The following is a 23,119-nucleotide window of genomic DNA, read 5'->3' as shown; positions in this document are numbered from 1 at the left end:
CCGCGGTGGGGTGACCTGGGCTAGGGCAGGGACCCGCCACGGCAGGGCGTGCGGGCAGCCCCATAAATACCCGTAAATACCACAGAGCTGCTGGGCAGCGCGTGCCCCCGTCGTCACTGTGCAGCCCTGGGCTACGGGCACTGACTCCATCACCCTGACGCTACTCCCACGTTGGGCACGGCCCGGACCACAGGGGCGGTCGCTGAAATGTCCTCATTCGCCCTGTGCCAGGGCAAGAGGGAGCCCTGAATGTCGCCAGCAGATCCTGCCCCTCCTGCCCGGCTCCTGGGCTGCCCTGGGGTGCGTGGCAGCGTGCTCAGCCGTCCTGGGGCTGCCGGTGGGGCTGGTGGGTGCTGTGGGGCAGGGCCCGTGGGCCTGCCCTGAGGGGGACAGCGGGGCCGTGACAGCAGGGGCAGGCAGCTGCCCGCCACGCTGCCTCCCCCTGCCAGCTCTGCAGGGGGCAGGAAGGTGACAACACACAGCCCTGCAGCTCCCGCCACCCCCAAATTACCCCCCCCACACACACACACACGCCACTGCCGCAGGGACGGGGCCGCGCTGGCCCCCCGTGCAGCCTGGGGCAGGCAGAGCCATCCTGCCCAGCCGGGCACTCGCAGCGCTGCCAGGAAAGGGGGGGCAGGGATGTGCTGGGGAGAGGGCGAAGGGCAGGCGCTGGGGTGACCCTGTAACCCGGCGTGGGACGCGCTGGCACCCCCAGACCTGCTTTCCGGGCTGGATCCAAGCCTCCGCCGCACCATTCCCTTGGGGAAAAAAAGCACTGCCCTTGCCTGCACAGCCCTGCCCTGCCTTCCCCGGGGAAGGGAATCCTGGAAAAGGAGCTGGGTTGGGGAAAAGGGGAAAGGGAAAGTAACAAGGGAGGGAGGTTGTGCGAACTGAGCAGCCCAGGGGACACGAGGGGCCGGGTGCGGGCAGGGAGGGAGGAGCGGTGCGGGCAGGGACACGAGGGGCCGGGCGCGGGCAGGGAGGAGCGGTGCGGGCAGGGACACGAGGGGCCGGGCGCGGGCAGGGAGGAGCGGTGCGGGCAGGGACACGAGGGGCCGGGCGCGGGCAGGGAGGAGCGGTGCGGGCAGGGACACGAGGGGCCGGGTGCGGGCAGGGAGGGAGGAGCGGTGCGGGCAGGGACACGAGGGGCCGGGTGCGGGCAGGGAGGGGCCGGGTGCGGGCAGGGAGGGAGGAGCGGTGCGGGCAGGGAGGGGCCGGGCGCGGGCAGGGAGGGGCCGGGCGCGGGCAGGAGCGCGCAGCCAGGCGCGAGGGCGCTCTGATTGGCGGGACGGCCCTGACGTCACCCCCGGTGCTTTCGGTTTCTCGGGAAGTGCCGGAGCCGAAGCCCCGGATGTTCTGAGGCGGCCGAAGGAGCCGCGATGGCGGAGCCCGAGGATGACAGCCCCAGCGAGTTCCACGTCTTCATTAAGACTTCGACAGGCAGCACACGCGCGGTGAGAGTGTCTCTGGATGACACCGTGCGGGAGGTTAACGCTAAGCTGGAAGCGTGGGACTTCTTCCTGAGCCAGGAAGGGGGAAGTCTGACCTACCATAGGATGTGCATGGAGTACGACCTGGCCCTGAGCCGCGGAAGGGGAAGGCTGATCTACAATGAGAGATACATGAAGGACGACCTGACCCTGCGACACTATGGAATCAAACCCAACTGCTTTTTGTACCATGTCGAATGTAGGTGCGGTGTGGCTCGGGAGAGGTGGGAGAGGATCCGTCTGGAGGTGGGAGAGGGGGAGTGGGTGCAGACCAGGGTGTCTCCCGGGGAGGGACCCTGGCCGGGACCGCAGGCAGGAGCTCCCCCAGGGACGGGGCAAGGCGGCTGCGGCTGTGTGCGCACCAGGGAGCTGCCAGAGCACGCTTGTGCTGGAAGGTGAGGGCCCAGGGGCGCACCTATGCAGGGCGAAGGCAGGAGGGCAAGGAAGGATTCTGCTCCTGGAAGCTGCTCTCATGGCAGCAGTGAGGGGTGGAGAAGCGGAGGCTGGGAGCGTGTTCTCAGCCCCGCGGTGTGCACTGCCCTCCTGGGACGGGCAGCTGGGTGGGATTCCTGGTGCCCGGCAGCTTGGTGTGAGTGGGCACAAACTGGCAGGAAGAGGTTTCATAGCAAAGGCGTGAAGAAGAGGGAGAGGACAGGTAGAGGATGGAATACTGCTCTAGACGTGACCTAGCTCCTGAGCTCTCCTCTGCTTTGTGTTTCTGTTGCAGTGCAAGGTCCTGGTGGAACTTTCAGACCTCGAGTTTCACGTAAGGTCATGTCCTGGTGCTCACTGACCACCTGGCTCCTGAGCTCTGGATGTATCCTGGCTCCTGAGCTCTCCTCTGCTTTGTGTTTCTCTTGCAGTTCGAGGTGGTGGTGGAATTTTAATAGCTCAGTCTTCAGGTAAGGCCATGTCCTGGTCCTCATTGACTACCTGGCTCCTGAGCTCTGGATGTATCCTGACTCCTGAGCTCTCCTCTGCTTTGTGTTTCTCTTGCAGTTCGAGGTGGTGGTGGAACTTTAATAGCTCAGTCTTCAGGTAAGGCCATGTCCTGGTCCTCATTGACTACCTGGCTCCTGAGCTCTGGATGTATCCTGGCTCCTGAGCTCTGGATGTATCCTGGCTCCTGAGCTCTCCTCTGCTTTGTGTTTCTGTTGCAGTGCAAGGTCCTGGTGGAACTTTCAGACCTCGAGTTTCACGTAAGGTCATGTCCTGGTGCTCACTGACCACCTGGCTCCTGAGCTCTGGATGTATCCTGGCTCCTGAGCTCTCCTCTGCTTTGTGTTTTTGTTGCAGTGCAAGGTCCTGGTGGAACTTTCAGACCTCAATTTTCATGTAAGATCATGTCCTAGTCCTCATTGACCACCTGGCTCCTGAGCTCTGGATGTATCCTGACTCCTGAGCTCTCCTCTGCTTTGTGTTTCTCTTGCAGTTCAAGGTGGTGGTGGAACTTTAATATCTCAGTCTTCAGGTAAGGCCATGTCCTGGTCCTCGCTGACCACCTGGTGCAGTGAAGCTGGTGGAGCTGCGAGGTGGCGAGTGTGGGACCTCAACTCGCTGCCCGGTGGTGAGCGCGTCCCTGCCGCGGTTCATGGAGGAGGATGTGGAAGTTGCGGTGTGGGAGGATGTGGTAGTACACGGGGGGACCAGGGCAGCCAATGGGATTGGTAAGGTTGGGTGAAGGCTGCCTGAGGATGGCTCCTTCTCTCAAACATGAGCCAGAAATGATGATGTCTTCCAACTTTTCCACTCGCAGGCTTAGCCCTAAGGGAGCTGGTGCCAGACGAGGCCTCGACAAGTGCGGAGGTGAGGTCTCGCAGGACGTGATGCCTGAGGCTGGGGTGCCTGAGTGAGGAGGAGCAGCATGGGGCTGGGGAGGAAGGCACGGCTGCAGCGCGCGGGCTCACAGCCAGCCCGGCAGACGGGGGGAGGTCCAGCACTGCCTGGTGCCACCACAGCCCCAGGCTGGGTGGCAGGAGCTGCTGCCCCCGCACCCAGGAGAGGACCTCACCCCGCCAGCAGGCCAGGCGGGCACAGCTCCCATGCCGGCCTGTTTCCTCCCTGCAGGAGCGGGGAGCAGGGCCAGCACTGCACTGATGCTGGAGATGTTGCTTGTGCTCTCCGAAGACCTCTCCTGCTGCCTCCAGCAGGCAGGCACGGCTGGAGGGGAGAAAGACAGCTTGTGAGCGCTTTCCCCTATGTTCTCCTCTGCAGGTGAGCTATGATTTTGGACAATTCCATAGCAGTCTAAACATGGACTCACCATGGAAGGGAAACTGCCAGGACTGCCTGGGGGAGGTAAGGGCTTTGCCGGTCCTGGCAGGGCACTGTTGCACCCGAAGGAAATGGCACACCAGGGAGCCTGGGACTGACCCTGGCTGTCACCTGGGAGGTTGGGTGAGCCTTCAAAACCTGTTATTCACAGCAATTCTTCACCTGCCAGAAAAGTCCGGTCCATTTTGCTATGCTAACTCAGCACGGGCTGCCCCAGCTTCCGAGTTCATGGGAAGACAAATTCCACTTGCTCACATCCCAAATTTATTCTTGCTGCTAAACATTTTGTCTGCCTGTGGCCACTGTCCTGTCTGCTGATACCCCATGGCAGAGAGGGAAAAGCCCAGGCTTTACTCCCAAGAAAGTCAGCAGCCAACACTTTCTCTCTTGGGAAACAGAAACTTTCCTATCTGGAATTCCCATTTGCAAAATTCATCCTAAAAGTCAGTGGGTGAAACACGTAGTTTGGAGCTCTGGGAGCTGCTCTGCATGTCCAACATGCACGTCCATCTTTCCTACTGATGTGTGGGGGACACGTGGACTAACCGATGCCTTCCTTACCCCAGTGGTGTCTACCCGAGTGGGGTGAGTGTTCCGTCCTCCTTGCTGTGCCTGCACGCGGGATTTCTCTTGGGCGCCACTACAGGCATCCGCATTAAAGGGGTCATGAGCCTCAGATGTGGCCGGTGCTTCTTTTGGCTCTCAGGGCAGAGGAGTTGCCAGGCAATGACTCTTCTGGCCTCTTCGCTGGTGAGAGTGGTGCCTTTCTGGGCACCAGGCAGCAGCTGCTGATCCCCTGCTGCTGCTTGCGAGGCTCCAAACTCCCACGCCAAGCTGCATCGTGTTTCACTGTAAATCCCAGCACTCCTCCTGCAAGCAGCACCCAGTGCACAACATGCCGTTCAGTCCCAAACCGGCCACGCTTGTGTTGCAGGATCTTCCAGAAGTGACACCGAGGAGAATCCGTGACTTGCTGGGACACCACACTGCGTACCGGTAAGAGCTGTCGGGCGAAGCGGGAGCACCTTCCAAAAGCCCCGTCCCAGGTGGCATGAGCCTGTCGTCCCTCCCACCTGCAGAGCTCGCCTCCCTGGTGCAGGCATCTTCCGGTGCTCCATCACAGGCCTCGGCTTCGAGGTGAAGTCGGCAGTGACCGTCACCTACAGATACGACACCTGGACCACGCACCTGAGCAAGGCTGACAAGGAAATGTGGATGCCTGCCGGACCCCTCTTCCACATCGAGGTGCAGCCCGGGGTTGTGCAGGCAGTGCGTCTCCCCCACTTCATCTGCCTGGCAGGTACGGCAGCCACAGGGACCTGGGTCTCCCGAGCCACCATCCCTCAGCCCGTCCGCCCCCAGCGACATCTCTGGCTCCTTGGAGACCTCTCTCTCCAGACAGAGCCAAATTCTCCCTTCCCTCCAAGGTCCTGTGTACCCCCTTGTATTCCTCCGCTTTGCTTTAGCATCCTTCATCCTTCCCTCGCGTTCTATCAAGCCTTCAGCGGTCCCTTCCCCAGCTCCCGCTCCACACCACCAGCCTCTCCTTGCCCACCCTCTCCTCCCAGCTGCCGCGGTGACCCCTGGGCACTACCCCAGCCCAGCTGCACACCAGCCGCCGGGCTCCCCCGCAGAGCTTCTCAGCTCTTTGCACCTCTGGCAGCTGTGGATGGTGACGGCTGTCCCCGCTCTGCCCCAGCGGGACGGGAGCCGACCAGCTGCACCCACCCACAGGCTGGACCACCCCGGGTGGGATGCAGTGGGTCGGAGGTGGCCTGGGCAGAAGAATAAGTGGAACAAAATAGTCCATTTTCACCCAGGCAACACGAGGAGCCACAAGGCTTGGATCTGAGCCCTCTCTCTTAGTGAGCCACTGTTAATGAGCAGAGAAAGAGCATCAGCACCCGCAGCTGGGCTGCAGAGCATGCAAAGGAGTCCCAGTCCCCCGTGCGGGGATGCCCTGACGCAGGCAGTGGGTGTGCTGGCCGAGGGACTCTTCCTGGCAAGTCCGCAACGGAGCGCGCTGCGAAAGGAGTTTCTTGTTGCGTGGCTCCACCTCCCACCCAGGGCCCAGCAAGCGCAGTCGTGTCAGCTGAACCGTGGTTCTGCGCACTCTTCACTGGCACGGGTGCGCTAAGCAACGTGCTGCGATTGTATCAGTCTGTCGGGTGAACAGCAAAGTGTGCTCCAGAGATAACCCGGGTGACTGGACGTCAGCAGAGCTCTCTGACCCAGTAACCCCTCGGGATGTCACCGTGGGATGTTCAGGCTGCCCTGGTGATGAAAAACCATCACGCAGCGACTGCCTCCCCGGTACGCGGTGGTGTGGCGCTTGTACGCAGGATGCTGCACGGGTGCAGTCTGACAATTTTCACGGTCCCAAGCTGCCACCTTGAGATTTGCAGTTTCCTGAACCCGCAGGAGGGCTGCCAAAGGCCTGCCACTCCCTGCTGAACCCCAAAAGCTTGGGGCACACATGGGACCTAAAGCAGAGCATGTCATCGTGTGGGGGCACACGTCTCCTTTCTGCTGCTGAAGCCTTCAAGAGGAGGAGGCGGCCTGAGAGGGTGCCAGGAAGAACAAACAGAACCTTGTTGCCTTTGCCGTCTCTTGCAGAAGACGTAAATACCAGCCTGTGCTCCATTGCCCACTTTGAGTCTGGGAAGATGACCCTGGAGAGTCCGACCAGACTGATGGCTTTCTCTGCTGTCCTGGAGAATCCCAGCTTCTCAGCGCTCGGGGTGCTTTGGAGGAAGATACGTTCAGCCTTCTGTTCACTCCCTGTGCACTCTTTGGTGTTGATCTTCCAGCAGCTCAATGCTGCAAGTACAACTCTTCACCTCTACCTGATCCCAGATGACAAGTCCGTGAAGCGGGTAAGGTGGAGGGAGCTTGACCAGGTTAAAAAAGGACGATATCTGGGGTGGCTGCAGTAGCAGGGCCTGGATTTGATAAGCAGAGATGCCTCCCAGTTTTTCTGCCACCAGCCTCTGATTCACACGCAGTCCTGTGCCCCCATCTCCCGCCACATCTCCCCCACTCTCCTCTTTCCCAGATGCCTCCAGGAATTGTGTTTCTGGCTGGCGCAGCGTGTCCTAGCGCGAGCGAAGCCATGGCACAGGGTGCTCTGCCACACGGAGCAGGTGTAGGACTTGCTGGCCACTGCCGGTGCAGCACTCGGTGGCTGCATGCCAGCCGTTCTCCCGAGGGGTGCGAGCCCTTCCCCCTTTCTCAGAGGGACAGGGCACCACCCTGCCCCGGTTCCTGCCTGCGCACGGGAGGTTCCTGCCTGTGCCGAGCGGGAGCTGCCTGCCCGCAGCACTGCCTGCAGTCCACCCAGCGGTCTCTCCTGACTGCGTCGGTCTCTTCTCTTCTTGACTTTCCGAGGGCTACCTCCAGTTCACAGCTCTTGGGTTTTTTCCTCTCTCAAAAGCAATTCTTGATGTTTACAGGCCATTGAAGAACAAGAAGTGAACTGGAATTCAAAGCTTATTCCCAAGCCTCCTCCATTCAGACCTCTGTTCTTGGGCCGCAATTACCGTGTGACCAGTACAAAGCAGGCAGAGATAACACCTGAAGTAAGTGGAATTGTTCCTTTTTTTTTTTTTTTTTTTTTTTTTTTTTTTCACTGAAATAGACAATACAAGAAGTCTCTGTCTTCAGCCATATTCTGCTACCAGAACATGTCTTACTGGGTCTCAGAGCCAGAGGTGCAGGGAGCTGTACTGGGTACAAGTGGCAAAGGTATTTCATGACGCACGTCCCCAGGAGGAGCATGGAGCCCACCCCAAAGCCGCAAAGGGGCTGTGTTTGGTTTTCCTTATGGCAGAAATCACAACGTGGGACTTGTTGGACTTACCGTAGCTGCATAGCAAGAAGGGATTTCAGAACTGTTGGCTCAGGTGTGGTCCCAAGTCCTTAATCCTCATCTCCTCTGCAGTGACTTTCCTTCAGCTTAGGAGTGGGACTGGAGACAGACTTTCTCTCTATGCCATGATGTGACATAACTTCTTTCTCTATGGAAAATCCATTTGGGAATTTCTGATTTTGAGCACCGTGCCCTGTGGCAATTGGATTGCAATGTCTGGGAAAATCTGGGAAGGTTTGGCCGTTTAGTCCTTGTGGTTACTTGCTTTGTACAGGAGTTTGTGACATCCTGGGAGCAGCTGATGGCAGTCCAACAGCGCATTCATGGCTGGTTACAAAAATCTCCTTTCGTGGGTCTGCACTGCACCATAATAATGAAACGGGAGCCAGAGAAGCTTAGGTTGGATGGGGTCTCGGGAGGTCTCTGGTCAAAGCATGTGAGTTTTAAAGTTAGATCAAAGTGCTCAGGGCCGTGTCCGGTCAAGGTTGAATATCTCCAAGGATGGAGACACCACAGCCTCTCTGGGTCTCTAGTCCCCTGTTGTAGCGCCCTCATTGTGATCCCCCCCTCCCTTATCTATTATCTAATCGGAGTTTCTGTTGCTGCAGCCTGTGCCTCTTGCCTCTCGTCTCATTGCTGTGCACCTCCAGGAGGCTGGCTCTGTCTTTTCTTTAGTCCCCCTTCGTGTAGTTAAAGACAGTGATTAGTTCTCCCCGTTACTTTCTCTTCCTCTGCCTCTGCGTATTGTGCACGCCAGCCTGGAGCTCCAGGATGTCCACATCTTTCTTGTACTGGAAAGCCCCAAACTGGACCCAGTGCCCAAATGCGGCCTCGCCAGTGCTGAGCAGGGGGAAGGAATCCCTGACCTCACTGTTTTGGCTGTGATCTTGCTAATACAGACAGGGACGAGGCCAGCTTTGCTGCCCGGGCACAGTGCTGACTCCTGTTCGACTTGCATGCCCACCAGGGCTCCCGAGTCCTTCCCTGTGAAGCTGATTTCTGTGTCCACCCAGTGCCCGGGCTCCCGTCTGATGTGGGGCTATTCCATCCCAGATGCAGGACTCTACATTTGCCTTTGCCAAATTGCATGAGCTTCCTGCCAGCAAGTTCTCCAGCCTTTCCGGGTTGGCATCCCTCCCCTCCAGCTTATTCATCATCTCCCCTTCCAGCTACAACCCTGTTACCGAGCTGAGCGCGGCCCCAGACAGCCAGGACCTTCAGCTTAATTCAGACACAGTCTTAAACCCATGAATCGCGAGGAAGGATTTGGTTTTCCTGCTTCCTGGAATGGCCAGGGAGTAACTGGGCCCTCTGCCTTGAAGAGTGGTTGTAAAGATGACGGAGCCAAGCTCCCGGCCGTGTCAGGTAGAAGAGGTAAAAGCCGTAAGCTGCAAACTGAGAAGTTTGGGCCAAACGTTAGGAAAAACTTCATCACTCGGTGGAGATGCAGCCATCAGAGAGGGCCAGAAGGTGGTGAATCTCTGCTGAAAATGGAGGTTTTCAGTAACCAGCTGGACAAAGCCCCAGCTGAGCAGATCTAGACTTGATGTTGGTCCATCTTTGAGAGGTAGGTCAGATGAGACACTCCAGAGGTCCCTTCCAACGAAAATTTGGTTGGTGCAGTGCAGCAGAGCCCTGACGTGCATCTTCCCTTGTCTTTCCTCTTGCTGGTACGGCCAGGAAACGCAGGATGAAGCACGGGAATTCACTCCAGCTCCCCACGGTGACAGAGACTCAACTTGCTTCCTACCTTTGCAGGAACAGTTGCCACTTTGCTACAAGAGTCCAAAGAAACAGCAGGCCTTTGTCGAGATTTACATTGCGGACATGGGAGGGGGAACTGGGCTCCACATGACAGACACGCGCGATGGCACTGAGGTCTGGCAGGCATCACTGAGATCAGGTAGGAGCAGCAGGTCCATCTGGGTCTCATTCACCTTAGCAAAAGCGGAGGGGCACCACCGAAGCAGGTCTCGCACATTTTGTGGTCGCAGTCGTCCGTGCATCCCGCAGGGAAAGCAAACCTGCGTGGGCAGCAATTGGCCGCTGAAGAACAGGGACCTGAAAGGACACCCCGATGGCAGTAGAGCGGAGCTTCAGATTTAACGTGGAGTTTCAGATGCTGGGGTTTAAGAGAGCGTGACGGAGCTATTGGTGTCTCTGTGCTCTCTTGACTACTGTTTGCATAGAAATCTTACTTATTTGTAAAAGTCCGTTAACCCCCACGGCCGTGCTAGTGCAAGCACTGTGCGATGCAGAGGAGGTAAGGAGAATGCCACGATTTTAGTGAAAATCAACATCTTAAAAAACCGACGTGTTCCAGGTCTGCTGGTGCGACACCAACGTGTGAAGCAAGACCCAGAGCCACAGGATGGGGGTGAGGCCAGGTGGACCAGAGCCTGCCTTCACCACAGGCCTCTGCTCACGGCGGCATCACAAAGGTGGCACGCAGCAAGCCTGCTGGTGGCGTGGGGACTGCTCTGGTGGCATCAAGAGACTGTGGCTTACAACTGCTCTGCTTTAGGGCTGACTGTACTGACCTGAGTCCCGTGCAGAACTTCAGCCGGGACAGCGGGTGGTGGAGGCAGAAGGAGCGGGGTTAGCAATGGTGGGTGCCAAGACTCGTGTTCGCGTGTCCTCTGGCAGGACAGAGGCGCACCCAGCTCCAGAGCGGCAGGTTCCTAATCTCCTTGCCTCTTTGCCCAGCTGCTGCCGGGCCAGCTCAGCAGCCACCACACGTGCCACTAACGTCACGTAGCAGCACCCACCCCTGGGGTCCCCTGTGGGGAAGCTTGGCAGAGGAGCTGCGGGCAGCAGCATCCCGCAGGCGTGGGGTACGGTACCGCTCTGTGGGCCTCGGCACCCCGTCTCTGTTAGTCTAATGTGGCACCTCCTAAAAGTAACCCCTGCCGCCGTGCAGAGCCCAGGACCTTGGCCGAGTTCAGAGACGGGCAGGAGCGGGTGACGGCTTCGTGGAGGATTAGGTACCTGGGGAAGATCTTGTGGAAGATTAGGCACCATCATTTCGGTGATGGCACCTGCGGTGATCTCTCTCCTTTCTCTTTCAGGTGATATTGACCACTCTGCCCGTGTCTTCAAGGCCTCGTCAGGTCAGTACTGTGTTTCGGAGCTGCACCTCTGGAGTCTGAATCTCTTTCTTTGGAGCCCTCTGTCCTCTGGTTTATCAGCCTCTTTTCCCAGCCTTATGATAGTTTCTAGACAAAAAGCCGTAAAGCTGCAACCTCAAACTTCTATTCCCGCCCTGTCGACAGCACGTTCTGTGCCACGCTGGTGGGTAAAGCGGCGTAGTGCAGGTGACCCTCCTAACTGGTTTGCCTTTTCTGGGGCCAGACGTGCTGCTGTGACGGAGAATGAGCTGCAGCTAGTAAAGTTCCCGGTCCGTAGCTAACGTTCCACTGGAGTTGCAGTGAGTGGTCCAGCTGCCGCATCCCATACAGCCAGCTTGGGGGCTGGCAGCCCCTGTGCCAAACAGGAGTGTTTTCCATGAGAGCCATGCCTCTGGGGAGGAGCCCGCGGCCGGGCGTTGGCAGAGGGGACAGCAGGGCCGGGAGTTTCTGACCAAGGGGCTTTGCTTTCTACTTGCTTCAAATACAGTGACAACAACCTGCTGCCCAGCGGTTTTCAACATATTGTCCCAGCCGAATCTCTCCAGGGCCACAACACTTCATCATCGCCTCTTGCATCTCGTCTTGCTGACAAAAGGCCAGATCCAAGAGGACACCCAGGCACCTCAGCCACAGGTTGAAGCAGATAGGCCTGGCTTGCTTAGACACAAATTTGGAAATTTCAGCTTTATTCTTTTTCCTTGCCACGCGTGTGGAATCACCATGCTGGCCTACAGCCTGCCCAAGAGTACCAGGAGAGGGGGGTGGCAGACAAAAGCAAGGACAAGTCAAGGGGCAACAGCTCTGCAACTGAGAGAGGGCAGGTTTAGGTTGGACATGAGGAAGGAATTTTTCACTCTGAGGGGGGTGAGCCCCTGGCCCAGGTTGCCCAGAGAAGCTGTGGCTGCCCCATCCCTGGAGGGGTTCAAGGCCAGGTTGGACGGGGCTTGGGGCAACCTGGGCTGGTGGGAGGTGTCCCTGTCCAGGGCAGGGGGTGGCACTGGGTGGGTTTTAAGGTGCCTTCCAACCCAAACCATCCTGTGATTCTACAAGGAGACGCCCGTCTGGGTGCCCACCTCAGCCTCACGTAGGAGGGCTGGGTGGAGCTTGGGAGCAGAAGCCGGGCAGCGCTGCCCACCGCACTGACCCGCGGCTTGCTCAGCACTCCGCCAGCATCAGCTGCCTTTCCAGGCTCTGTTTCTTTACAAACCACTTGGAATCCTCCAAGAGTTCAGAGCTTTGAGGGACCTGTGCTCTGAGTTAGGACGTCCTCACCTTGCAGGGCAGGGGGTAGGACGGCAACTTCGTGCCCAGACGCTGTAGGAATCCCAGAGGGGACAGTTGCTGGCAGCTGATGGGGGCTACCACCGACCTCACCTCCCCCAGCTCTGGCTTCGCATTCCTGCGCCCTTCCTTGCCCTGCCTCCAGTGCTCCCACCGCTGGTGCACAGGGGACCCATCCTTTTTGGTGGAGGGATGGAGACACGTGGCTGTGGGACAGAGTGCGTAGCCGTGGTGTCCGCTGGCTTAGGGTGCCACGTACCACAGCGTGGCACTCGCCTGCGGCTGCCTGGCCACATGCAGCACAGTAACGTGGGCTTGGTGTCTGCTAGGTGCAGCCTTCCTGATGGAGTACAAAACCGCACTTTGCTCCAGGATGAGGCAGCTCCCCACCATTCTGCTGCGGTTACGGGATGCAGATGTCATCAACAGCGACGAAGAGGAGGAGGTGCTAGGTCAAGATACAAGTAAAAAGAAGAATCGAGTTTTGCTGGAGCTAGTTAAGAAGAAAGGGGTGCGGGCCCAGGAGCGGCTCTACCAGATCCTCCAGGGGGTAGACCCATACCTCATGGAAGACCTGGAGTTCAGCTAGGCCGGGGAAAGCGGTCTGCGTTTGCTCCCGTTACTCAGCTTACGGGAGTAAGTTTACCACTGGTAAGTTTACCAGTGCCTGAATTCTGACCTCTCGATGCCAAATCCATGGTGCAAATCAGCAATAAGCCTTCTGAACCACCCCGTCTCAGGCCTGCCTTGCTGGGCTGACTTGGTTGCCACTGGTGGGAAGCTGCTGGAACAAGAGACCTTGGTTCCCGATGCAGTGCCAATATCTCGGCCCTGCCTGCCTCCCTGCCACAGGCAGCTGTTGGCAGAGGACCTCCCCTCAAAACAGGTGCCTCAAGCTCAACCTCCCCACCCTCAGTGTCCGTGGGCGCTTCTCACGGCTGGAAGGGGGGAGCCGCTTTTCCCCGTAGCGCTGTCTGCAAAGGCTGGTTCTCGCGCGCGAGCCGCAGCAAGCCAGAGATGGTGATAGGAACCCGTATCAACATCAAACTCCAGCCCAGTTTACCCAAATGACCCAAATTCACTGAAGGAGCAAACGAGCATCCTGACCCCAGCAGCAGTGGGTGAGGGACATCCCCCCACCCAAAGAAGCCATGGAAAACAGCAAGATGAGAGATACAGGTTCACGCAACCTCAGGGAAGGTCCGCCTCAATAGCAGCTCCTTTACGTTCAAAAGAAAGCCAGCAGACCGTTTTTAAATCACATCCATAGTGTCCATAACGTCAGTTCCTTTCTGGGTCGTGTGGATGCCTTCACTGGTGGTGTCCTCCTGCTGCTGAACACGCCGCTCGGGGCAGGAGCAGTCTGCTCTGGTGTCCAGTGGCTAAGAAGAGATTTTTTTTTTTTTTTTTTTTGTGTTAAGCTCAGGTGAAATTCAGCCTTGCCGAAGTGGAGAGAGCAACTTCTGGAAGCTCAAAGGAGCTTCCAGGGTGTGTTGAGTGGAACGGTCCCACCACACGCTCTGGGGCTTTGTGGGGTGGAAATGAGACTGCTGTCTCCAGTATTGCTTTGTATTTATTCCTTCTCGTAAACGCCTGGAGAACATGTCGCTGCTGGAACGTGCGATTGGAGCGTGTCTCTGCTTCGCTGAGGGTTGAGGACCTTCAGTGCAGTCCGGGACAGTACGAAGGGGAGCCAGGAGGAGCAAAGGGGAGGCAGAAAGGGGGGTAAAAGGGGCCACTCAAGTATAAACTGGGGCCAGTGTGGCCGAGCCCTGGGCCTGGCTGCTATGCTCTGTCCTATCTCTTTAAATATATTATATATATATATGTACATGCTTATATTATATATATGTAATATATATTTATATTGTGGAGGAAAAGAAAGCTATCAGAAGTACTCAACATGGATTGACCAAGGGGAAATCACGTCTGAGCAGTCTGACAGCCTTCTATGACGGCGTGGCTGGATGGACAGACGAGGGGGGGGCAGTGGGTGGTGTCTGCCTTGACTTCAGCGAGGCGTTCGACACGGTGTCCCACAGCATCCTCACGGGGAAGCTTAGGAAGTGTGGGTTGGATGAAGGGACAGTGGGGTGCATTGAAAACTGGTTGAAAGACAGAGCTCAGGGGGTCGCCATTAGGGGCACGGAGCCTGGTTGGAGGTCAGTGAGGAGCGGTGTTCCCCAGGGGTCAGTGCTGGGGCCAGACCTCTTCAATACATTCATCAGTGACCTGGATGAAGGGACAGAGCGCACCCTCAGCAGGTTCACTGATGACACAAAGCTGGGGGGGGTGGCTGACACCCCAGGAGGCCGTGCCGCCATCCAGAGAGACCTGGCCAGGCTGGAGAGTTGGGCGGAGAGAAACCTGGGGAAATTCAACCAGGGCAAGTGCAGGGTGCTGCACCTGGGGGGGAATAACCCCCCGCACCAGGACAGGATGGGGGTGACCTGCTGGAGAGCAGCTCTGTGGAAAGAGACCTGGGAGTCCTGGGGGACAACAGGATGCCCATGAGCCAGCAGTGGGCCCTGGTGGCCAAGGAGGCCAATGGCATCCTTGGGGGCATCAAGAACTACAGGCCAGTCAGTCTGACCTCGGTGCCTGGGAAGGTCATGGAACAGATCCTCCTCAGTGACATTACATGGCACATGCAGGAGAACAGGGTGATCAGGCCCAGTCAGCGTGGGTTTGTGAAGGGCAGGTCATGCCTGTCAAACCTAATATCCTTCTATGATAAGGTGACCCACTTAGTGGATGAGGGAAAAGCTGTGGATGTTATCTACTTGGATTTTTGCAAAGCTTTTGACACCGTTTCCCACAGCATTCTCCTGGAGAAACTGGCTGCTCATGGCCTGGACAGGTGTACTCTTCGCTGGGTAAAAAACTGGCTGGATGGCCGTGCCCAGAGAGTGGTGGTAAATGGAGTTAAATCCAGTTGGTGTCCGGTCACAAGTGGTGTCCCCCAGGGCTCGGTGCTGGGGCCGGTTCTCTTTAATATCTTTATCAATGATCTGGATGAGGGGATCGAATGCACCCTCAGTAAGTTCTCAGATGACACTAAGCTGGGCGGGCGTGTTGACGTGCTTGAGGGTAGGTTGGCTCTGCAGAGGGATCTGGACAGGCTGGACCGATGGTCTGAGGCCAATGGTATGAGGTTCAACAAGGCCAAGTGCTGGGTCCTGCACTTGGGTCACAACAACCCCATGCAGCGCTACAGGACTGGGACAGAGTGGCTCGAAAGCAGCCCGGCAGAAAAGGACCTGGGGGTGTTGGTGGACGGCCGGCTGAATATGAGCCAGCAGTGTGCCCAGGTGGCCAAGAAGGCCAACAGCATCCTAGCCTGTATCAGGAACAGTGTGGTGAGCTGGACTAGGGAAGTGATCATCCCCCTGTACTCGGCACTGGTGAGGCCCCACCTCGAGTACTGCGTTCAGTTTTGGGCCCCTCGCTACAAGAGGGACATTGAGGTGTTGGAGCGTGTCCAGAGAAGGGCTACAAAGCTGGTGAGGGGTCTGGAGGACAAACTTTATGAAGAACGACTGAGGGAGCTGGGGGTGTTTAGCCTGGAGAAGAGGAGGCTGAGGGGAGACCTTCTCACCCTCTACAACTACCTGAAAGGAGGGTGTAGAGAGATGGGGGCTGAACTCTTCTCCCTGGTGACAAGTGATAGGACGAGAGGAAACGGGTTCAAGTTACGTCAGGGGAGGTTTAGATTGGATATTAGGAAACATTTTTTCACTGAAAGGGTTATTAAACATTGGAACAGGCTGCCCAGGGAGGTGGTGGATTCACCATCCCTGGAGGTGTTTAAAAAAAGGGTAGATGGGGCACTTAGGGACATTGTTTAGAAGTGGCTTTTGTCAGGGTAGGTTAAAGGCTGGACTCGATGATCTTAAAGGTCCCTTCCAACCTCAGCGATTCTATGATTCTAAGAGCGTGGCCAGCAGGTGGAGGGAGGTCATCCTCCCCCTCTGCTCTGCCCTGGGGAGGCCGCACCTGGAGCGCTGGGTCCAGTTCTGGGCTCCCCGGGTCAAGAGGGACAGGGAACTGCTGGAGAGGGGACAGCAAAGGGCTACCGAGATGCTGAGGGGATGGAGCATCTCTCTTGTGAAGAAAGGCTGAGGGATTTGGGTCTCTTGAGTCTGGAAAAAAGACAGCTGAGGGGGGACCTTATCAACACTTATAAATACTGAAAGGGGGGGTGTCAGGAGGATGGGGCCAGGCTCTTCTCAGTGGTGCCCGGGGACAGGACAAGGGGCAACGGGCACAAACTTGACCATAGGAAGTTCCATCCCAACACGAGGAGGAACTTCTTTGCTGTGAGGGTGGCAGAGCCCTGGCACAGGCTGCCCAGAGAGGTGGGGGAGTCTCCGTCTCTGGAGACATTCCAACCCCGCCTGGACGCGTTCCTGTGCCACCTGCTGTGGGTGACCCTGCTCTGGCCGGGAGCTGGACCGGGTGATCTCCAGAGGTCCCTGCCAACCCCAACCATTCTGTGATTCTGTGTGATTAAATGTTTTTGTAACTATTCCTCTGCGTCGTCTCACTCTGCCCCGGGTGAGCGTGTGCTGCAAGGACCAAGTGCCGGCTACTGGTGGGACCTGCGTGTTCGTCAAGGGATTTGGCGTCACCTCCTGGAGTGAGTGGGGGTCTCTAACCTCCAGCCACGGGGTGGGAACGGTGTCCCCAGAACTAGCTGCTGGGGGGGGCGGTGTGAGGCGAACGAGGGGCTCCGTGTGTCACAGCCTGTGACGGGCGGGGGTGGGGGCTGTGCCTCTGCGTTCACCAGCCTGGGCCTGCTGGTGAGCCGAGGGCCCACGGCGTGGGGCTGGGGGCTGGGGACCGGGCAGGGAGCTGGGGGGACGGAGGGGCCGTGCCGGTGCTCGGGGCCCCCGCGAGTGTGTGTGCGGCTGTGACCCCCGGGGGTGCGTGTGCTGCACGAGTGACCACCAGCCCCGAGGAGGGGGGACGGGGCTGGTGGGGGAGGGGGGTCTGGTGCGCGGGCGCTGCTGCTGTGGGTCCTGTGGTGGTGTGGGTCCTGTGGTGGTGTGACGGTGTGGGTCCGTGATGGTGTGGGTCCTGTGGTGGTGTGATGGTGTGGGTCCTGTGGTGGTGTGACGGTGTGGGTCCTGTGATGGTGTGGGTCCTGTGATGGTGTGACGGTGTGGGTCCGTGATGGTGTGGGTCCTGTGGTGGTGTGGGTCCTGTGATGGTGTGACGGTGTGGGTCCGTGATGGTGTGGGTCCTGTGGTGGTGTGATGGTGTGGGTCCGTGATGGTGTGCATCCTGTGATGGTGTAGGTCCGTGATGGTGTGGTGGTGTGGGTTGTGTGATGGTGTGGGTCCATGATGGTGTGGGTCCATGATGGTGTGATGGTGTGGGTCCTGTGATGGTGTGGGTCCACGATGGTGTGGGTCCTGTGGTGGTGTGATGGTGTGGGTCCATGATGGTGTGGGTCCTGTGGTGGTGTGATAGTGTGCATCCTGTGATGGTGTGATGGTGTAGGTCCGTGATGGTGTGGGTCCATGATGGTGTGGGTCCTGTGGTGGTGTGATGGTGTGGGTCCATGATGGTGTGATGGTGTGTGTCCGTGATGGTGTGATGGCGTGGGTCCACGATGGTGTGGGTCCCGTGCGCGGGCGCTGATGACGGCAGCGCCTCTCCAGTGCCGGTCTGTCTGTGCGCCCCGTGTCTGTGTGTCCACCCCGGGACACGTCCCTGGGACCCTGGGACATGTGCGCAGCTTCGCTGCTGGTTGAACCCACAAGGGGAAAGGGGCAGACGCATCCCCCGGCCCGGGCAGGGACCCCAGGTCCCTGGGCTCCCGCGGCCGGGCGGGGGGGTCCCGGCGGGGGGGTGCGGGAGGCGGCCCGTTCTGTCCCCGCGCACCCACCGGCGGTGCGGGGCTGCTCTTCCGCCCCTCGGGCTGCGGGAGGAACCCTCCGTCACGCCTCAGCCCACCGAGGCCCTTCAGTTTTGCGGCCGGGAGCCACCGCTCCGCCCCAGCCCCCCCCGGCCGCCGCCCGGGCCCGCGGAGGGCAGCTGTGGGATGTGGTGTTTTGTGGTGGTACCTCTTGCCCACCAGTCCAATACTGGGAGGCACTGGGCACCCTTACTGTGACTAAAGGGGAAAAAAACCCACCCAACGTTTCCTATGAATAAAAAGCCAGACAGGTGTTCACAAGATTGGAAACGGGTACAGGCAGAAAAAAAAAAAAAAGAGAAACTCTATTTTTTAACTCAACCAGAACATACACGTGAAAAACCAGCCCCTCCCTCTGCTTTCGCGGGCACGAAGTCTGATTTTAGTCAAAACCCGAGGAAGAAGAATCAGGCAAGACGAGCGCTCCCGCGCTCACCTGGGAGGCGCGCTGTCCCTGTTCAAAGCGCTCCCCAGGTTGCCTCGCTGCCCCCAGGCTTGTTACCAGACTTCTCAGCGCGATGCCGTAGGAACCGTTGGTTACAGAGGCAGGTGTGGGTCGTGTCTGCGGTACCTCTGAGCAGACGCAGCTCCCAGACAGGGGAAAAGGGGACTTTAGACGGGAGCGAGGGGACCGCGCGTGCTGCCCTGCCCGGGGATGCCTCTGCGAGCAGGGGGCAGCTGCGTGGCGGGGAAGCGTTTCCCCTTCTCCCCTCTCCCGTCACGGGCTCCTGCTGCCGGGCGTCCCTGGCGCCGGCGGCTGTCCCTCGCGGCCGCGCCGGCGGAGGCGTGCGCTGGGGTAAGGGCTGCTGGGCTCCACTCCCACAGCGCCCTGAGCGGAGGCAGCCTGAGCACGGATGAGGAAGGGGCCTCCAGAAAGGCTGCCAACCAGATGGACAACATCGTGGATATGCGGGAGTACGACGTACCCTACCACGTTCGCCTCTCCATTGACCTGAAGATCCACGTGGTGAGTAAGGACGAGGGAGGCTGGAAGAGCTTTGCTTTGCTGCTGCCGCGCTCCTGAAGTGCAGGCGCGGGGGGGAAGCCCTTTCTCTCCGGGACCTCTGCAGAGGTTTCCGTGACGATGAGTTCCTCTTTAAAGCGTAGTCCCAAACCGCCGGGCCTTCTCCTGGGTAACGGCCCGCAGCGTAGCGAACTGCTGGACGCGCAGCCACAGTTCGAGCCCTTCTTCGGGGCTGCGTTTACCCGGCGCCGCTCTGGCCCCAGCGGCCGAACAGAAGGGGCGCCAGGAGCCGGCCCCGCAGCGAGGCGCTGCCCGCCCTCCTCTCTCCGCAGGCTCACTGGTACAACGTGCGGTACCGGGGCAGCACCCACCCCCCTGAAATCACCCGCCGAGACGACCTGGTGGAGCGGCCGGTGAGCGTTGGTCGGGCAGGTGTGGGTCTGTGGGGGTGCGCGGCTGGCGCGTCCCCCCCGAGGAGCCGCCGGTGTCCCGCGGTGTGCACAGGGGGAAAGCTGTTCCTGGGCTTGGGTAGCGATTTGGGGGTTGATGAAACGGTAAAATGATTACTGGGGAGGGTCTGGTTCTCTCGCTGGGCTTAGTGGGAATCGCTCTTTAACTTCAAGGCAACTGCGGACTGTTTTCTAACGGATTTGGTCCTGCTCAGGATCCCGTCGTTCTCGCCTTTGACATTGAAACGACCAAACTCCCTTTGAAGTTCCCTGACGCGGAGACAGACCAGATCATGATGATCTCCTACATGGTCGACGGGCAGGTAAAGGACAGCAGCGTAGGTTCCCGCCTGCCCCAGCCGTGAAGCCGGGGGCAGGCCAACGTTCCGCCTCCAGACTTGCCTTGCTGCTGGGGGGGGCTGGGGAAATAAAACTCAAGCCCGAATGACACATGAGATACTTGGTTTGATGGTGCCCAGCTCGGGTTCCCGGTGCTCCTGCAAGGGAGCCGTAGTAACCCGGAGAGCACCGGGACGACTCTGCTGTCCCACGTTGACGCCCCGTGGCCTCCTTAGCCGATAGCCAGCGGTGGTTCAGCAGACGACTCCCAAACTCCCTTGGCGGAAGCGCTGGCTTTCAAGAGGAAAGCGTCCCATCATTTGGACGGCATTTTCGGGTTGCCTGCAAGCCACGTCCTCCCCACTGACTCCTTGTCACCTCCCCAGGGCTACCTGATCACAAACAGGGAGATCGTCTCTGAGGACATCGAAGACTTTGAGTTTACTCCCAAGCCCGAGTACGAGGGTCCGTTTTGTGTCTTTAATGAACCAGATGAAGTAAGTCAGTTCTGCCCAGCGGACTTTTTACCTGCCGGGGGCTCTTGTTGGCCAAAGGGATCTAATAGCTTGGTAGGCGCCTTGCTGGGGAAGGTGGTGGGTCTGGCAGGGCTGCTCCTGCTTTCGTTTCTTGGCCGTAAGGTAAGAGAGGTCAGGTGTGGGCCAGGTGGGGAGGGGAGGGGAAGGGTGGCGTAAGCTGCATGGTGTCCACCATACAGGAGATCAAGTTGCTTTATATATGTACGTCTTTCCGGCTCTTCTGTTTCATCCCAGGCTCATTTGATCCAGAGGTGGTTTGAACATGTCCAGGAGACCAAACCCACCATCATCGTCACGTACAATGGAGACTTCTTTGACTGGTAAGGTCAGGAATGAAAACCGAGCTGGCGAGGTGTCGCCTGAGCTGTACCAGCCTCGGCGTCCTTCCATAGCTCACGCCGTGGTGGCAGCGTGTGGTCCATGCCGACTCTGGCCAGCTTGAGCACCTCGCCAAATCCTGTGCTCACCGGCTTGGAAGTACGAGCTTCTGTAGAGTCGCAGCCGCTTGGCTGAGCGGCTTTAAAGCCCTGTCAATGCGGCAACGTTGGCGTACGGGTGAGCGCAGCCTTGGGGAGCGGGGAGAGGGTCAAAAGAGACCTGGCAGATGATCAGGGAGAGGGGTGCAGGCGAGCCTTCGGGAAGCGAGGGGAGAGGGACGGCGTGCTTCCCCCCCCGGCACAGGGGGTAAGCGAGCACCTTGGCCTCTCGGGTCGTGCTGCCGCTCTGTCCTGCACGAAGTTTTCCCCGTGGGCCGATGTCACAGAGAAACTGCCAGAAAAATTCGTCGGGTAGTTTGTAGCGAAGCAGCTGTGAGACCGTTGTGGGAGATGAAGGGAAATGGCTGTTCCGTCCCTCCTCCTCTCGTCGCCTCTTTCCCCAGGCCCTTTGTGGAAGCAAGAGCAGCAGCTCACGGCATCGATATGTATCAGGAAATTGGGTTTCAGAAGGACAGCCAGGGAGAGTACAAAGCATCCCAGTGCATCCACATGGACTGCCTGAGGTAGGAAACGCTGCCCCTCTCCCACGTCACCGCATCTTTCTCTCTTGAGTTTACGTAAAATACCCACAGTTGTATTTGAATACTGTCCTCCTCCTGGCTGTTGGGAGCCTTCACGTGTCGCACCTCCCTCGGCCGGCGTGACAGTCCCTTTGTTTGACGGGCTGCTTCCCCTCGGCACTTTGCCTACGGCAGAAGCTGCCAGCCCGGCCCCGTGAAGGGCTCTCAGGGCCGTCCCTCTCCCTGCTGGTGGCTCTCCTCAGGTGTCTGAGCTCCGATTTGGAGAGCGGAGAAAGGCCGGGCCAAGGTCGGGCCATTGGGGTGGGGGAGGGACCATAGCCTAACCCAAGGGCCCCCTGGCACACCCAGAAGAGGAGAGGACACGCTGTGCGTGCACGAGAGAGAGAGAATTCGGGGCTTTTGGGTGGGTTTCCTCCACTGGAGCGGCGTCTGGACTTTTGAGAGCCCTTGCAGTCCTGGTGGTCTCCTCCGGGGGTTAAACGTTTATCTTAAAGCCGCTGAGGGCGTTGGAAGGTGGAAGTCCTGAGCAGCGGTGATGGTTTGGATAGCGGGGCTTGTCCCGATGGGGATTTCAGCGCGTTGGTAGAGATGCGGAACAGCTAAAGCTGGGCAGCCTCTTACTGCACTGTGCGTGGATGCTCAGCTCTTGGCTGTCCTCAGGGAGAGGTGCCCTTTGCGATCGAGGTCCCGTTTGCAAGTCGGAGCCCCTTTTCGAAAAGCGGGGCTGGTTTCTCTGCACAAACTGGTATTTCCATGATTTTTCCCAGGTGGGTGAAGAGAGACAGCTACCTCCCAGTGGGAAGTCACAACCTGAAAGCGGCAGCTAAAGCAAAACTGGGTTACGATCCAGTGGAGCTGGACCCTGAAGAGATGTGCCGGATGGCTACGGAGGAGCCTCAGGTATTTTGCAGGAGCAATTGCAAACCAAGCCCAGAGCAGCTGCGCTACGACCGAACATTTAGCTTGAAGCGTTACAAAATGGTTTTGCTTAACGCGGTGGGTTTGGAGACGCTAACTCGATCTGCCTCCCCAAATTGCCGGTGCCATAGAAGCACGTGAGCTTGTGGGAAGGAAGAGCAGGATTTCTTTGGAGCGGTTCTAGCGCTGGCATCGCGCTGGGCGTTCGCTGTGTGTGTCGCTGTCAGCGGGAGGTGGCAGGCACCACCTAAACCAGCAGCACCACAAAGACCCGTGATTCGCTGGAGGGACAAGAAACAGGCTTAGTGTCCAGGTGTCGCAGGCAGGGGGATTCTCCTGAAGTCCTGGAGCAGCCTCCTGATTCCTGGGCGGGATGACATCTGGGCCGTGAGCTCATCATCCCTATTTCTTCTCGTTCAAAGCTGAGGTATCGCTGTGCAATTAGAGCCGGAGCACGATGTGCTCAGAAGCAAACAGGTTGCTCTTTACAACCTGGGATATGGAGAAATACACCCTTCCCTTCTTCCCGCTGCTAGGAGCGTGCCCAGCAGGAATCGATGAAAGATTGTTGTCATTGAGCTGCTCTGTCACGTGTGATTGGGATTAATTTGCCTCTCGCCCTTCCTCGACAGACCCTGGGTCGTCTGAGGGTGGTGAGCCCCTGGCCCAGGTTGCCCAGAGAAGCTGTGGCTGCCCCATCCCTGGAGGGGTTCAAGGCCAGGCTGGACGGGGCTTGGAGCAACCTGGGCTGGTGGGAGGTGTCCCTGCCCAGGGCAGGGGGTGGAACGAGATGCTCTTTAAGGTCCCTTCCAACCCAAACCGTTCTGTGATTCTATAAGGTGGTCGAGCGGTTTGCCCAGAGGCTTGTGGGGTTTCCGTCCTCAGAGATACAGAGAACCCAGCTGGACACAGTCCTGGGCAAGGAAAA

General features: G+C 58.6%; 2 protein-coding genes across 8 annotated transcripts; both read left to right on the top strand.

Annotated features, from left to right (window-relative positions):
- The first annotated feature begins 1,333 nt into the window (after positions 1-1,333).
- Positions 1,334-16,572, top strand: LOC128917135 (caspase recruitment domain-containing protein 8-like). 7 transcript variants are annotated; one of them, XM_054219778.1, is made up of 17 exons: positions 1,334-1,692; positions 2,221-2,259; positions 2,357-2,395; positions 2,493-2,531; positions 2,654-2,692; positions 2,790-2,828; positions 2,926-2,964; positions 3,250-3,304; positions 3,713-3,791; positions 4,702-4,763; positions 4,847-5,067; positions 6,384-6,643; positions 7,220-7,345; positions 9,394-9,538; positions 10,704-10,745; positions 11,251-11,396; positions 12,374-12,537. In XM_054219778.1, the coding sequence occupies exons 1-17, from the start codon at positions 1,383-1,385 to the stop codon at positions 12,386-12,388; spliced, it is 1,695 nt and encodes a 564-aa protein (XP_054075753.1). In that variant the 5' UTR covers positions 1,334-1,382; the 3' UTR covers positions 12,389-12,537. The 7 variants fall into 7 exon arrangements, with proteins under 7 accessions (XP_054075753.1, XP_054075751.1, XP_054075752.1 ...); XM_054219776.1 differs by lacking the exon at positions 11,251-11,396 and having other exon boundaries at positions 12,374-16,572; XM_054219777.1 differs by lacking the exons at positions 2,357-2,395; positions 11,251-11,396 and having other exon boundaries at positions 12,374-16,572.
- Positions 16,573-18,311: 1,739 nt separating this feature from the next.
- Positions 18,312-22,332, top strand: LOC128917161 (DNA polymerase epsilon catalytic subunit A-like). Its single transcript, XM_054219805.1, has 7 exons — positions 18,312-18,934; positions 19,264-19,344; positions 19,596-19,703; positions 20,106-20,216; positions 20,490-20,575; positions 21,136-21,255; positions 22,041-22,332. The coding sequence occupies exons 1-7, from the start codon at positions 18,623-18,625 to the stop codon at positions 22,330-22,332; spliced, it is 1,110 nt and encodes a 369-aa protein (XP_054075780.1). The 5' UTR covers positions 18,312-18,622.
- The last annotated feature ends 787 nt before the right edge of the window (positions 22,333-23,119 follow it).

The sequence above is a fragment of the Rissa tridactyla genome, chromosome 13 (assembly GCF_028500815.1).
Source record: "Rissa tridactyla isolate bRisTri1 chromosome 13, bRisTri1.patW.cur.20221130, whole genome shotgun sequence".
Taxonomy (NCBI): Eukaryota; Metazoa; Chordata; class Aves; order Charadriiformes; family Laridae; genus Rissa; species Rissa tridactyla.
This window is presented reverse-complemented; position numbering and strand designations above follow the sequence as displayed.

What these genes read in the sequence shown, in the direction of transcription:
- LOC128917161 (XM_054219805.1), top strand. Translation starts at nt 18,623, where the DNA reads ATGCCTCTGCGAGCAGGGGGCAGCTGCGTGGCGGGGAAGCGTTTCCCC. An exon ending in TCTTTAATGAACCAGATGAA is followed by an intron (nt 20,217 to 20,489) that starts GTAAGTCAGTTC and finishes GTTTCATCCCAG; the next exon opens with GCTCATTTGATCCAGAGGTG. An exon ending in AATGGAGACTTCTTTGACTG is followed by an intron (nt 20,576 to 21,135) that starts GTAAGGTCAGGA and finishes CTCTTTCCCCAG; the next exon opens with GCCCTTTGTGGAAGCAAGAG.
- LOC128917135 (XM_054219776.1), top strand. Translation starts at nt 1,383, where the DNA reads ATGGCGGAGCCCGAGGATGACAGCCCCAGCGAGTTCCACGTCTTCATT. An exon ending in GGACACCACACTGCGTACCG is followed by an intron (nt 4,764 to 4,846) that starts GTAAGAGCTGTC and finishes TCCCACCTGCAG; the next exon opens with AGCTCGCCTCCCTGGTGCAG. An exon ending in ATGACAAGTCCGTGAAGCGG is followed by an intron (nt 6,644 to 7,219) that starts GTAAGGTGGAGG and finishes TGATGTTTACAG; the next exon opens with GCCATTGAAGAACAAGAAGT.